The sequence below is a fragment of the Lagopus leucura genome, unplaced genomic scaffold (genome assembly GCF_019238085.1).
Source record: "Lagopus leucura isolate 7727_CA_CO unplaced genomic scaffold, USGS_WTPT01 Super-Scaffold_797, whole genome shotgun sequence".
NCBI classification, from domain to species: domain Eukaryota; kingdom Metazoa; phylum Chordata; class Aves; order Galliformes; family Phasianidae; genus Lagopus; species Lagopus leucura.
The window spans coordinates 110,339-125,996 of record NW_024962259.1 but is presented as its reverse complement, the minus strand read 5'-3'; the positions used below and the strand labels follow the sequence as shown (position 1 = coordinate 125,996).

General features: G+C 58.6%; 1 protein-coding gene across 3 annotated transcripts in view; it reads right to left on the bottom strand.

Moving 5' to 3' along the window:
• SDK2 (sidekick cell adhesion molecule 2) overlaps positions 1–6,979 on the bottom strand; it is a 41,164-nt gene extending 34,185 nt beyond the window's left edge. For 2 of the 3 annotated variants that reach the window (XM_042865276.1, XM_042865275.1), the window contains exon 1: positions 6,460–6,978. In XM_042865276.1, coding sequence (XP_042721210.1) covers positions 6,460–6,538 — 79 coding nt within the window. In that variant the 5' untranslated portion in view covers positions 6,539–6,978. Of the gene's footprint in view, positions 1–6,459 lie in introns of all 3 variants that reach the window. The other variant, XM_042865274.1, reaches the window with a different exon arrangement.
• Between the last annotated feature and the right edge of the window lie 8,679 nt (positions 6,980–15,658).

The window sequence follows — 15,658 nt, the reverse complement described above, 5'->3', positions numbered from 1 at the left end:
ACTGCCTTCCACTCTGTGCAGAAAGGGGCCGGGTGCTCCTCGCCTCCTGGCAGCCGGCAGGGAGGGCCCTCCCAACAGCACAGCTTTGAATTAAACATACCACCCTAATGAGTTGATTTTATTAGTTTACGAGTGCATTGAGAACTCATTATCAAAATAAACATCAGTGCACTCCACCGAGCGCGGCGTTGCACACACGCGCCCCAGCAGCGCTGCAGATGGGGCCATGTAGTTCTGCCCCTGGTGCCCTCTGTGCCCCACATCCCTTCTCCCAGCCTCATGGCATCTGCAGCCCCACGTCACGGGAATGTGCAGCTACCCGCCCCACAAAGTGCGGCACACCACCAGCTTTGCCTCTCCATTGTGGGGATCAAGCATCACCGTTGTTGGGATGGGATCGTCCCAATTCCTGCCATCCCAAAACAGACAGTTTGAGGTCCTCTGGTCCACAGGACATCATTCCTCTGGGATGCTCTGGGCAGGCTGAACCCCAATCCTGCTCAACCCCATTGGGGCACAGTGCTGTGGGGGACACCCCAAAGGCATTGGGTACACCCACCCCCAGCCCTGGGGAGCCCACACCAGGGTGGAGCACTGAGGCACGCAGCAGGGGACAGCGGGCACATTGTCTGGCTCGGCAGGACACGCTCCCTTTGGAAACAGCAGCTAATCCCATTTCATCCCCCTTCATGGCCATCAGCTGTTTTTCAGGCATTCAGGAGGCGGGTTGCTGAAACCAGAGCTATTGTATCCCTGCCGCTGCCCCAGCCCCCTCCATCCATCACAGCCCAGCGCCTCGGCCACGCATCCGGCAGCATTCCCACACCCGCTCCATCCCACCACCATCCCTTGCACCCAGCTGCACCTGTGCCCCTCTGCCTTCACCAAGGACCTCGGTCTGACCGTGTGATCCAAGTCCAGGTGAGGAAGAAGAGGAGAGGAAATACCATGTGGTCCCCCCATAGCCCAAGGATGTCACCAGAGGATCCCCGTGCTCAATTATTCCCTGCTGGGAAAATGCAGTTCCTGAAAGGAGGGCAACAAATGAGGAGATGTCAATGACACTATAAAACCCCATTAACGGAGAGCACTTGGCCTAGATTCAGCCCAGTTTCCTACATTCAGCAAGCCAGGAGCTGGCCCCAGGAACACAACAGAGGGACACCGGGCAGGGGACATGGGACGCAGGGGACATGGGACGCAGGGGACATGGGACGCAGGGGACAGGCTCCTCCAGCCAGCCCAGCCCTACACATGTGGGACAGGTGAAAAAGAGTTGCCCTTGGCTCCAAACTCACTCCGAGGAAACGCCCGCTGGCTGGAACAGTTTGCATGCCCAGGAGTCGGCACGCATGCCCCAATCAATTAAAAGGTTCTAAAAATAGTGTTTGCCTTCATCAACCTGTTGTGAGTCATGGATACGGTAATGCTGCTGAGTGCTGGGCGCTCTGCCACGCGGCCCTGGATCCCCAGTCTGCACGGGACAACCACAGTGTCCCATGCCCTCCCCAGGAGGCCCAAGGACCCCCGCCCATGCAAACCAGGGGTGACAGGACCCTGCCAGGCCCCCCAGCACCCGACTTCCTGCATCAACTCAAGCATCCCCGCAGGGATCAGCATCCCCACAACTGACCACATCAGAAGCCAGGCATCACCATCGGCTTGCAGCCAGAAGGGCTCAAGGTGATAGCTGAGGACTCGCAGGTTTTCTCCTCACCCAGCAGCACACAAAGCAATTAGCTCACAGGGCTAAAATTAGCTCAGTGGTTTCTTTCTGTTAATGGTCAAACCCATCAAGGTTTCCCTCCACCAGGGGCCCCGGCACCACTGTGCGGGTGGCAGTGATTGATGAGAGGCGACAGAGCTGCTCACGTGTGCACGTGTTGGGCAGCACAGCCCATCCCCAGCAGCAAGGCAGCGGGACACCAGCCTGGCCAGCAGCCCTGGGGCAGTGCACCCCATCACAGCCTGTGCCTCAGTTTCCCTTCAGCTGTCAAAAGGATCCAGCAGGGCAGGGCTCCCAGCACGCTCAGTCCAGCTGTTATGCGAAGAGAGATGAGCAATGGGGACAATGACAGCAAAAGGTTGATAGGGAGAGAGACTTTGGCACAGGAAAGGCATTCTGGCATTCCTGGAATCGTCAGTGCTCTGTCCACGCTCGCAATTGGGACGCTCAGCTGCTGGCACAAGATGACAGCTGGTCACAGTGCCCAGGGCCCCTTGGTGGCCACCAGCCAGGAGATGACACCGATCTGCACGGGGAGGTGACAGCTCAAAGCAGTCGCTGGCTGCCACTCACTGCATCCCTGGGGACAGCACTCAAGTCCCCTGCACCCGAATTCTCCATTCCTGGGGGCCGAGAGTGGGGACACAAGCAACCCCATCGGAGCCAGGGAGACAAAGGGGCCAGGGACCAGCTGCAGCCCAGAATGTCCCCTGCCCTCGGCCCCGTTCCCAGGGATCAGGTTTCCCAGTTCCCAGGCAACCCGAGCGTTCCAGGCACAGGCATTCCGCACCCTGCAGAGCTGGGGGCAAAGAGAGGGGCCACAGGCAGGTGGTCTGCAGGGGCTGGGGGAGGTGGCAGCAAGGGGAGGCATCGCTGGGAATGGAGACACGCACCCCAAAAGCACACTGGAAATGGGGTGGGGGGATGCACCTCAAAGCATCGTCAGGAGACGCATTCCCAGCAGCAGGCTGTGGCTCACTGAGCAGAGCCCGGGGCTGTGCCCTTGCAGTTGGCATTGCTGGCATGCGCAGGATGCCAGGCACGAGCAGCACGGCGGAGCTGCTGTCTGCACATTCCTGCTGCCAGCAGAGCAAATGCAGTGCTCCTCTACACTCATCCCCATCCATCTTCCTCCGGACACTCACAGGACACCCTTTCACCCTCAGCCCCATTGGGTGCTGGATCCCCACAGGTGACCACACGACCCTTCCATGCCACCCCGTGCCACAGGGCTCAGCTCACCCTTCGTTAGTGCGATCACATCACCACTGACAGCAGCATATTTATTGCCGGCCCAGCACTGACCATTTCTCACCCAGTGACACACAACCTGCTAACGAGCTCGGTGAGGTAACGAGGGCTCTGGAGCAAGGGCATCCGCTGCTCCCCCACCCAGATGGGACCCAGCATCGTGAGGGTTTTGCTCCCGCACCCTTTCGAGTCTGCGCTGCCCCCAGGCAACAACTGGCACCACTGCTGCAAAACACCAATGTGGCCACCAGTCACTGTTTATGTAGGACCTACAGTAACAGCACAGAGTTCATCTCAAGGCAGGAATCGGGCACATCAAGGATCAGCTCCAGGCTGGGACAAGGCAGTACTTGGGGCTTTGTGGCCCCAGGGAGCTGATGGAGCAGAGATGGGACCAGCACTGAGCAGCCCCACAAGCACAGCCTCCTGCATCCCACAGGGGACAAGGACACCACTTGTAAAGACTCATGAAGGCAGATCCAGGGTCATTCCTCATCATCACACCTGTACACTGTAAACCTGCCTTCCTCCTCTTAGGTTTAATTATCAGCATTTTTCAAGTACCACAAGCAACCTGCATCTGCCCACCTGCCTCTCTCCTCCAGCTCCTTCGTTTGCTCCCACTGAGCAGAAGCGCCACCCCAGCCTCACCCCTGTCACCAAGGGATGAGCAGCACTCGGTGCTGCCACCCCAGCACAACGGGCAGGGCTCAGGGAGGGCACTCACGAGTGGCACCCATTGGTGTGTGCCATACCATGGGGGCACAGGATGGCACGCCCCAAAGGCCCCCCTGTCCTGGGGGGAACCACCAGCAGTGATGGAGCACAGCGGATCACATCCCTCCCCCGTATGGTTATCGGGTCATCAAAATTTCATTGCTGTGCCTGGCCACTAATGGCTTCCAAAGGAGCATCAAATTTTAATCTCTCTTTTCCTCTCCCCTAAAAGCCACTTTCCTTCCTGAGCCGGAGCTTTGCACGAGGCCGGCAGCTAGTGTGGCAGCCCAGCTCACGGGGAAGGGGGAGGCAGAAAAAGCCTTTCCAGCATTCCCAAAGCTTGATGATGGACACCAGCCCTGGGGATGCTTTCATGGGTAAAGACACCTTCCCAAAGCCGAGGGAACCACTGCCCTTGGTCACATCCCCAGGAAGGGCAGGGACCCATCCCCTCCAGCCCTATTCGACGGCACATGCAGATGTGCCCAGGGAGCACACGTGTCTGCCAGAAGGCTCTGTACCTCCCACGCCAGCCCCTAATAAGCCTCTTTGGCTGAAGCTGCCCATCTCAGGCCCCTGCCCCAAATCCCGTCTGGAACCTTAAGCCTCCCAAATCCCTCCTGGGACTGGATGCAGCTTCCTCAATCCCATTATGGGAGCTGTGCTGGTGCAGGGGGTCCTGGGCTGTGCCTCCAGCCCCAGCTGAGGGAAAATTGTACCTCTGAGGGGCATAAAATCTGCAGAACAAAGCAGGGGAGGGGAGGAATGGGAACAGCACCCCCAGCTCCTGGGGAACCCTCTGCTGTCTCACTGTTCGCTGAGGGTCGCACTGCGACAGCTCCAACCCACACCGCCTTCGCCTCCCAGTAATTAGCGCGAGGCCCCTAATCAATAAGTTATTTTTTGCCGTAGGTAATTAATAATTACACAGCGCAGGCAGGCTGTAATTAAACTTCCATCCCATCTCTCCCCAGTGGTGCTGGAGTCTTTGTTTTAGCAACTGCAGGTATTAAAAGTGTTTCATCCTGCGCCTGGGGAGCCCGCGCCCAGCCGGGAGGGTCTCAAGCCCTCCTCCCACTTCCCCTCCATCTCTATTGATCCCATTTTCTTTGGCTGCTAGAATCAATAGCACCAGCACAAAGCACACTGCTACCTCTGCTCCAGGCCTGGCTATGGGGCTGGCACCAGCCCTACCAATGTGCCCACATGGAGATGTCCCTGTTGAGAACCCACCTCAGCAGGACTGACCTAAAGGCCCCAGTGGGCACTGTGCCCACGGGGCAGCTCCTCCAGCCCTGTGTCCATTTGGGTTGCAGCGATGACTGCTGTCAGCCCACGTGCAGCAGGAGGTGACCCTGCCCCCTGTGTCCCTGAGCTGGCTGTAGGGACAGGCAGGCGATGCTCCCCACGCCGCTCCATCACTGCTCGCACTCAGCCATGCAGGCTCCCAGCAATGCCACACCACCCGCCAGGACACACAGTGTGCTGCAGAATGCACAGCTCAGATCGTGCAGCAGGAGCAAGGAGAAAAGCCCTTTCTCCTCTGCTCCAGAGCCCCACAGGGAGCTCCTCAGCCCCATGGATAAACAGGAGTCAAGCACAGCAGGAGAGCATCCCACAGCCGGGAACAAACGGACCATGGGGGACCGCGAGCTGGAGCCGCCAGGCAGGAGAGAAACTCGGCAAGGGAGTGAATCAATCAAAGAGACCTTCACAGCTCCCCACACAGGGCCTGCCCGGATAATATACTGCCGCTTTAGATGTTATGTTCTGAACTTAATTACTGAGAAATTATAGCAGAACTAAGGGAGGCTCAGGGGGAGCAGAAGGACGGGAGCTCATGGAGACTTCTGGCTCCACTCACTGCTGCAAACAAGGGCAAAAAATGACGAGGGTTGAGGAGCCCCAGGCACAGCACAGCACCCCTCCGTGCCCCCCATTTTGCAGCCTGGATCTGCTCCGTCCGAGCAACGGGGATGAAGGAGATGGTGCTGCAGCTCTGCCAGACAGCACCTCCTCCACATCCCTGCAGGGATGCTTGTCTGCTGGGGAGGGGACAGCACTCCAAGGAGGGCTCGCCCCGGGAATCTCTGCACCCCAAAGGGGCAGAAACTATTCCTGCCTCTCTCCAAGCAGCCAAAAGCACACTGCTGTGCCATAGCCCCGGAGGTGATGAGCAGACAGGCGCCCACGCTGCCCAGCACATGAAGCCTCAGAATACCCACAGGGACTCAGGGCTGCAGACTCCCCACTGCCCCACCCGCTGGAGGTCAACGGGACCAGAATCACTGCAAAAGCCGCTCACATGTGGGGTCCCCAGGGAGGGGGTGAAATGGGTGCCCTCACCTTGGAGGGTGTCCGGTCCTCGGGAAACGGCTGACGCATTTCTACCCCGCACTCAAAGCAACGGTTCGCCTCCCATCCCCAGAGCGGAGGCTGTTACGGGGCAGGAGAAGCAGGAGGCAGCGCAGAGCTGAGCCCCTCCAGGCACCGCGCTACGCTCTGCGCCGTTCGGCCCCGGGCACCTGGGGGTCTCCTTAAGCACCTCTATTCCCTTCCCGAGCTCTGGGGCTGCGACCCAAACTTCTCCATCCAGGGCAGGGTGAGGGCCCCCAGAGTCCTTCCCCTCCCAGGATTCATCTGTCGGTGGGGGGCACACAGAACCCCCCCCTTCCCACCCACTAGTGGTTCACCGCCAGCATCGAAGCGGGAGCCGGAGGCTGAAGAAGCCGCACCCCGCACCGGGGCCCCTCGCACCCCCTTACCTTGGGCAACGGCTCCCGGGGGGCCGAGTAGGACGAGCAGCACGGCGTACAGCAGCCCCCAACTCCCGAGCCGGGCCATGGCTCCGCCGACACTGGGGCAACTTCCCCGACTTTATAATCCGAGCGGCGGCGTCTCCAGCCCTCGCTGCTCTTCGGTCCCCCGGCGCAGGGACCTCCGAGGCAGCGCTGCTCGGAGGGAGGCGGAGGCGATGCGCAGAGCTCCCGGCGGGGTGTGGGGGGCCGCAAGCAGTTCTCCGCCCTGTCCAACTTCCCCGGAGACGCGCAGAGCCGGGACCCTTGAAAATTCAGATCGGGGCCGGCAGCCGAGCCCCTCCCCACGAGCTGCCCTCCGCGTCAGGGAAGGGGAAAGGAAGCGCAGCGCCGTCCGCCCCCGGCCCCTCCTGCCCGCCTGGGCACCATGGGGAGCCGCAGAAAAAAGTTTGGGGTCCGGGGGCGGGGACGCGGCCCCTCCCCGGCGCTCAGCTTCTGCCTGGAAACATCCTCGCCCCGGCGGCTCCGGGCGACAGGGCGGGATGGTGTGGGGGGTCTCGCCTCGCGTCGCACCCCAGCAAACGGAGAAAGTGCGGCGGCGACGTGCGGCGGCGCGGGGTCCCGCTCGGAGCCGCGGGCGATGCGCGGCAGGCGGGCTGGCAGCGCCGCGCCGTGCCGTCTCTTCTCGGCACTCCGGCCGGCTGCCTGCTGCCTCCTGCGCGGCGGCGGAGTGAGCTGCGGCGGCGGGGCTCGGCGGAGCCGGGGGCAGCCCGAGCCGGGGAGGCGGGGAGTCGGCGCGGCTCCGAGCGCTACCCAGCGGCCGCGGCCGGGCGCGCACGGAGATGCGGGGGAGAGGGCGCGGCGGGCACGTCCCCTCGGCCGCCCACGCTTCGTGCGGAACGGATGGGACGACCTCCCCTCCCTGCCCCCCACCCCGGACACCGCAGCCCTCGGGGGGGAGCAGCAGCTGCCTTCTCTGCAGCTTTCGGCTCACCACGCGCCTGGAGCGGCCCCCTCCTCACTGTCCCCAGCCACACTGACAGCGTTCAGAGCGTCTGCACCTCATCCCCGTTACTCAGGGAGGTGACACGGCAAGTCTCCAAGGAAGCTCACAAGCAGAACTCGGTGCTACCAGGTCGTCACGGCAAACGGTGCAGGGTTCTGGAAAAAAAAAACAAGATATCCGGCCCTAGAGATGAGCCAGCGGTGCCTCCCAAACCTCATATCACCTCTTCAGGCCCATTTCTCCAGCCCGGATCTCCCAGCAGGATCTAGTCACAATCACACATCCTTCAGAGACAACCATGCTTTGCACTTGCTGGGGGAGAGCAACTCAGCCGGAGCTGCTACTGAACACCAACAAACCTAAACTGTCCACAGAGAGGGAACACCTGGATGAATCAGACCCATGAGCACACACAACACCTTAGAGCAAAGGGGTCTGAAAGGATCAGGGCAAAAGCACGAGCAGATTAGTCTAAAGCTCAGCCCAGCACCAAAGGTTCAAACCAGGGCAGGGAATTGAGGGAGCATTCTCACGCAAACATCAATACAGCAATGTTAGTTCCTGGACACCGGAGTGTATTTCCCCCCCATGCAATATATGCTCACGTGTAAATCACACACAGAGCTCAGAGGCACAATGCCTGCGTGCACGTTGCATATTTGGAGAGCTACTGCCAAATTTCCCATCGACCTCTTGAGGAGATGCTGAACAATAAGCCAGCACTTGCCCACCCCAGCATTAATCAGCTCTGTGGCTGGCATTCTCAACTGAGCCAGTGGGGATCGATGTGCTGTAGGAGGCTGCGAGCTCGGCTCACCTCTCAGGGTGGTGTTCCCTGACAGCGTGGGCTGCAATGAGCAGGGAGGAAGCCCCCCATGGACGGCTCAGACCCCAATCCCACAGCACTCACACGTGCTGCAGCGGGGAACAGCCACGTAGTGCTCAGCACTCTCCCAGCCCCCTGCGGGATCAGGGCTTTGTTCCATGCAGAACAGGAATTCCTGTCTCCAGGGCCATAAATTCAGCACCTGCCCCTGCTGCCAGCACTGATTTATGGTTGTTGCAATTAATCTTGCCAAGGTGTGAGCCCTTTATTACCTGCTTGCAGAGGTACCCGGCTCCCCACAGCCACCCAGGCAGGCTGCAAGAGCTCTCATCTCACAGCAGAGCTCCCACCCAGCTCTGCCTGCTCCGTGCCAGCTTTTCTCTGCCCAAATTTACCTAAGCATCAGCAAGTTCCCGCTCACAGCTCCACTGCTGCTCCCAGGGGTGGTGGGAAAAGCCAGGGACGCAGCAGGGAGGGCAACCGGGCTCTGGGTCACACCTGCCCCATCACTCCATCTCACATCAGTCAACCCAATCCCCCACAGCCTACCAAGAATCCCAGCTTCTGAGCCACGATTTGGGGCAGTGTCACTTGTAATTACGATGAGGCATGCACACACACCAGCTGTGCCGCACGACTTTTGCCTCTCTGAGATGCTTCTGGAAGGGGTGAAAAGGCACAGGTCTCCAAGTGCGCATCAGGGAGGGGGGGCTCTGAGCTCCCCATCCCTCCTCCAGATCCTTTGCTGCTGCTTCCACAGGGTGGGGGGCTCCGGCCCCCAACACCCACCGGCTGCTGCTCGAGGGCTGCTAATGAGCACTTGGCCCCACGCAGCCCCACAGGCAGCAGAAGGCAGCCTCAGGCCTATTTGTAGAATTGAAAGCTGTTATTTTGCCTCCTGCTTGAAGAGGGCGCATCAAAGTCAAACCAAAAATACGTCGCCGGGATTGAATTAAAAACTCTTGTTTGAAACCAAGGCAAGTTCCAAAAAAAGATCAAGGCTGTATTTGAAATGTAAAAAGTCTTTTGCTTGGATGTCAGGCGCTTCGGGAACCAGGAGTCAGCACTACCCAAAGGCTACAGGACAACAGCCCACAGCTCCCCTCAGTGCCTCCTTGCACAAGGCTGTGGCTCCCATCACTGTTTCCTGAGTGGGAGAGCTCTGTGCCACCCCCTGTCCCCACACACCATGGGAAGGGGCTGGGAGCTCCTCAGCCCCTTTTTGCATTGGAGGGGAGAGCAGCAGATGTAACCACAGGCTGTCGGCACCGGCACGGGGAAGAGAAATTGGATAATGGAGGATCTGCAGTCTCACAGATAGAGGTATAACAAGCTCCCACTGGCAGAAACTGAATCCAGACATAGCCAGACTAGCAATAAGGTGTGCACTTCACAGCGAGGACAGCTGACTGGCTGCAGCAAGGCTCCCCAGTACCATTCTGTTCGTCATTCAAATTGGGATTTGTCTTTCAGTTGTGTTTTTTTTCTCTCCTCCTTATTCCATTGTTTCCAGAAGCATCTGCTCTCCTGGAAGGGTCGTTTCAAGGTGATGCTGCCCACAGGCTGGGGGCAGGTCCTTGCCCACAGGCAGTGGGGCAGGCAGCAAGCACCCTCCCATACTGCAGGATGCACTCCTAGCCCAGCGTGGGGCTGCATGCAGCAGATGTTCTGCTTGCAGCAGGACTGGAGCTGCCTCCCATTACCTTGCATGGAAGGGCATCAAAAGCAGGGCTGCATGCCGCCCCTAGATGCTGTGCAAGGGGCATCCAAAGCAGCTGGGAACACAAACATCTTTAATATTTGATGACTTCAAAATAAAACACTGGGAGAAGGAACGGCAGGCTCCCCTGGCCAGCCAGGAGCTCTGCTCCAGCATCAGCTGCCTGGGGCATCTCAGCCAATTAAGATCTTCCTTCAAACCCAAAGTGAGACCGATCCGTGCATCCCCATGCTCAGTGCAGGCAGAGGGCAAAGCAAGGGCATCTTTCCAGCAGTGACAACAGGGCTTCTACTCCCAAGCAGGATCTAGCTAACACCATCCGTCCTTACCACACCGAGACGAGAGTTGAGGCATCAGTGCCAGCCAGCCCTTGTGCCCACATGTGAGCAGCAGCCTGCCCAGGAACACAGCTGGATGATTGGAGCTGCTGCAAGACATGAGCAAAGCAAGGAAACGCTGTTCCTGCTGCTCCATGTAGCTCAGCCTTTCTCCAGCTCCTCCTCCGGAGCAGCTACCAGAACCATTTCTAAACATACCCACATTCACGCCAACATCCCAAAGCCGCAGCTGCTGGACCCTGCTATTACCTCTAACAAGCACCCTGCGCATGGGGCTGGCTCCCCACCCCAAAGCTGCTGCTGAGGTTGGACACACCAACCGCTCCTCCACCGCCCCAAAGCTGAGCTCTGCTGCTCCTGCAATCTGCAGAACATCAGGAGAAGCTGCCAGGATGGGCTGTGGAGCAGGCGGGGTGAAGGTGCAGGGGAAACAACGCCCAGCACCGCGCTCCGCCAGCAGCCCCAACCACACAGCTGACTTTTACATCAGAGCATTAACAATTTAAAACAGGGTTTTGGCTCATTTTAACATGGTTGCTTAACATTTAAAGGCTGACTTCCTGAGTCCTTCTCCATAAAAGCAACAGGACATGCTGGGAGCCAGCTCCAATGCTCTTCTCTAACCACAAGCATCCAGAAGTTGAGGCTGTAGAGGTGCCCCAGTTCCCCACACCTGCATATGAAGCTCAGAGAACAATTTTTTGCTGGGCACTCCATACTCAAAAGCAAAGAGCCTGGTGGGACACCAGTTTGCTTTGGAAAGCACATATCAAAGCCCTCAAACTTGTCACAGCCCTCCTTGCCTTTGCTTCTCCTGCACCACACTGAGGTGAGCACAGACCCACCGCAGCTCTGGTTGCTCCAATCCACAAAAGCAGCATAAGCAGAAAAGAAAGAGCCCAATACTTTTCCTACCTGCTGGGATTTACACACTTATCCTTCATAACAAGCTCAGCTGTTTCTCTCTATCCCTGCAGGGTCCAGCAGCTCCACATGCCTTCTGCAGGCTCCCAACCCCATGGAGCTGGCAATCCCAAGCCCTGTGGACGTCTCAGAGCCCCCAGAGAGCTGCAGCACTACAAAGCAGTACATTTCCCCCAGCTGACCTGGGTCAGTCTCATTTAATTCTTCTTCATCATCCAGTGGATGTGACACACCTGATTGCTATGGAGGGAAGCCCTGACCCACTGTGTGATAGATGCACAGATTGTAGCCAAGGTCTGGGACTTTGTTAGGTGCTGCCTTCCCTGCCTAAAGGGTGTCTGACTGGAGCACGGGCTGCTGCCTGGAGCTGTGGAGCAGCAGAGGAACCCCCAAAGCAGGCAGCTGCTCCCCTTGGCCATCAGGGTGGTGGTGTGCAGATGCAATGTGGGTCACGTTGCACTGCTGCTGGCTCTCCATCACCTGGTGCGCGCCTTCTGAGTGCTTTCTGGGCACTTCAGGTGCTGCACTGATTTTCAGAGCTACAGGATTAGGTGATAAATAATGGATAATAATAGTAGGAATAGTAAATAATATATTTACAGGCTTGCATAATGAATAACGCTGAGCACGAGTCGCTGGTGCCACAGCACTGCCGAACTGGCAAAGGGCAGTGGGCACAAGTGGGAGCTGAGGATGGAGTTATGTGGCTCTCCCAGAGCCTCCTCACCCCAAACCTCAGCCATTCATCCTGTGCTGTGTGCCCGCAAAGCCCCGGAGGCAATTTAGGGAGACAAAACTATCCATCCCTCAATCAATCCCGTTAGCAGCAGCAAAACCTCAAAGTGGATTTCTCCATGCACCGCAGGGCAGGGGGTCTCTGCACAGCCCTCTCCCTGTGCCCAGCAGACTCCGGGCTGGAGGCTGCCCTGTGCCCATAGAATGGGGTGGGGGGCTGGGGGTGGGCAGGGGGCTGCACCCTGAGTGCTCCCCCTATTCCCCTGGAGCCGGGCATGGAGATACACGTAGACAGTCTGGAAACAGATTCCAGCTGGTTCCTGCCAAGTAATTCTGTTCAATGAGAGCCTGTCGATACAATTAGCTGTCAATTGTCACCCGTGCAGGGCCAGGCTGGCGCACCCACTGCTGACTCATTAAAAATGGGCAAAGGAAATGGAAACAGCTTCGTGCAGGGCATCCCCCCACCACCCCTGCCTCAGTTTCCCCGTGCACCTGGTTGTGGGGCCACGAGCTGCAGCCCAGCGCAGCCCCACATCCCCCAGCACAGGGGGCAAAACAAGGGGATGCTCACAGGAGCCCATCACGTGCAGCTCGTGCAGCTGTGCTGGCAGTGAGGCGGGGGAGCGATCTGTCTTCCTGGCTGCCAGCTCCAACGGCTACATTTCAGATAATTCCAGATAGTAAATTTTTGGAGTCCCTATAAGCTAAAATCAATATTGGCACAACTGTGCGTCATTAAAAACTAAATGAACATGACAAAGCCAAACTGCTGCCTATTAAACAAATGAGTTTTCTATCCACACAGGCACAGCAGGTTATTAAATTCTTTATTACAGGAGCGACGCTTTTTATAAAAGGGGGTGGGAACACTTTGCCCTGCGAGGTGACAATGCCACAGCCTGCCCTTCCTGCAGCACTTGCTGAGGGGCTCTGCAGGCACCAGGGCTGCAAAGAACCAAGGGGAGCCTGGAGAATTTCTGCGACAGCAATGCAACAGCAGCACAGCGGCGGTGCATTGGCAATGCAGCAGCTGCACAGGGTGGTTGGGTAACCTCCTGCTTTGCTCCTGAAAGGCTGAGCTGTGCCTCTTCAGCCCGAATCTCGGGAGTGCAAGGGCTGTCCTCTGTCCCTTCTGCGGAGCACCAAGGTCAGGCTCTGCCTTTCACTCTGCTGCTGCCCCTCTTTGGAGTCCCAGCAGCAGCCCGCTGCCTGCCCCCGTGCAGTGATTGCAGTGCCCTGATTGTGTCCAAGCTCTCACCATACACCAGGAAGTATAAATATTAATAGGTGCCGGGTGAGAGCTGGGGAGCAGAGGGCTGGGAGGGCAGGGGGGAAGGGGCTGCATCACCCCCCCCGGCCCCTCCCTGCACAGTGGCTGGGACTCAGCCACAAAACACAGGGAAAGGTCATCGTGCTCAGCCATGGGAAGAAGAGCCGCCAGGCAGCAGCTGCCCCATTGGCTCTGACGAGTGCCAGTGGCTCCAGGGACATCTGTCACCACCCTGCTCCATGGCCCATCCCCACAGCGGGGTGTGCAGGGCTCTACACCAATTTATGCATGGGTTGCACGGTGTGCATGTGGCACATGGAGACCTGCACCAGCCCCGTGGCTGTGCTCATCCCAGGAGCAGACACGGATCCCGTGTGCTGTGTGACTGTGCTTAGATAATGGGGATCTCTGCAGCCACACACCGGTTTTTAATTGCACACAAATGGCACTGAGTGCCACGTCTCTCAGCTGTCCCGGGGTGAGGGGACAACCTGATGCTACCCAAAGCCTGGGTACCAGCCGCGCTGCAGGGATGTAGAGTTCCACGTTTCCCTCCTGTTCCCTGCTGGCCAGGCTGCTCTCCCTGCTGCCGGAGTTTGATGATGACAAACTGCGCCGACATGGAGATGGAGTGCCTTCCCCAATCTGCTTGGTGCCCATTAGGCAAGAGCAGCTGCAGTGATTGATGCTGGCAAGCCCCAGGCGAGAGCTTCCCCATCCCTCCCACACACACACCGCCAGCCTCACCACAGCCCACTGCCACCTTACAGACCTCTCCTTGACAGCACAACACACTCAGCATGGGGGCATGGGGATTCGATGGGGACCTTACCCCTCAGCACAAGCGTGGGGCGAGATCCTCCGTGCTGCTGAGGACAGTGCCAAGCCGTTGGTCTCCCGGATAGCACGTGGGGTTGTCAATCAGCCAGTGTCAGCTATGTGAGATTCACCTCTGCAAGGAGATGAAAGTGGCTCCGAACGGAGCGCCGTGCTCCCCGCGGAGGGGGCTGCACGCAGAGCTGGCCACCGCCTGATTGATGCTTTGGCAGCATGATGGATGGCGGCGGGAGAGCCCCTGCCACGGCTGCACATGCACCGCATCCCTTATCAGGAGATGGGAAGCAGCCACACAGGCGGGGAGGGCTCCCCACCCCATCCCATCCCATCCCTGCCAGTGCTGCACGAGGAGGCAGAGCAGGCTGCGAGGGGTGGGAGCTGCTGCGGGAAGTTTTATGGGGCCTGCATCAATCAGCGGGAATCCCATAAAAGTCGGTGGGTATAAATGGGCTCCTCAGATAGGTTTTGACATCCAATTGTCTTTTCCATTTCGGATGTCATAAAGCTATGCACACCCATCTAGAGAGAGGGAGCGAGCGTTCACGCTCCGAAATAGGGATGCGCAGGCACATGCACGGTGCGCCTGGCACACGTGCGTGCAGAGGCTCTGTGTGCACACACTGCTCACACACACACCCACTATGGGCCCCCCCTGCTCACACGGGGGCACTGCTAAGGGCAAAGCCTGTGCTCTGCTGAGGGCCTGGGGACCCGTTCACTGCCATTAACCCAAGGCAGAGGCAGGAAATGGGAGGCTGGGGATCGATTTGGGAAGCTGTTTAAAAACCTCATTTAAAGGGAGAAAAGGAACATCCAGCATGCAAGCGGTGCCAGGACGTGCTGCTGCCTCTCCTCCTGCAACACAATGAAACAGGCAGTGCTCAGCTGGGAGGATGCTCCCCTCCTCAGAGCCATCACTTCTCCCTGCAGGGAAATCACAGCTCCGGTGTTAGGCACAAACTCAGATGAACGAGCAGGTCGTCCATCATCTCCGCGTAAATCATCTGCCGTGCTCGGCTATGTGAGCATCACGGCCTGGGGACAGAGAGCGGCTCACGCGCTTCAGTGAAAAGGGGGAAATTTTACACAGCTGAGGGAGAGAGGAGGAGAGAAATGCAAACTTGGAGCGGTGGGGGAGAGCCATTCATCTCTGCAGCCTGCAGCATCCCCCTGCAGCACGCGGCTCCAACTGCCTGGGGACCACTCAGGCACAAGCAAACGCCTCTATTTTGCTGAGAATTAATTGTCCCTGAAAGAGCCACAGCCTCTCCATCGTGCTGGGAGCTGAGCGTGGGGCTCCAGCTGCCAGGACACCCTTCTTCCTCCCCACATTGGGCTTGGGCTGACAGCACAGCAGGGAGCAATTGCCCTTTGCAAACTAAGGCCTGGCCCAGGTGGGATGAGGAGCACATGGAAGCTGTTGCACACCTTCCCTGTTGCATACCTTCCCCCTGGGGAGGAGATGGCTGTGCTGTGATTCAGTTGGAGATGGGGTACCTGGCATGCACCCCGTGGCACTGCAGGAGGATGCTCCGCTGGTCTGTGCTGG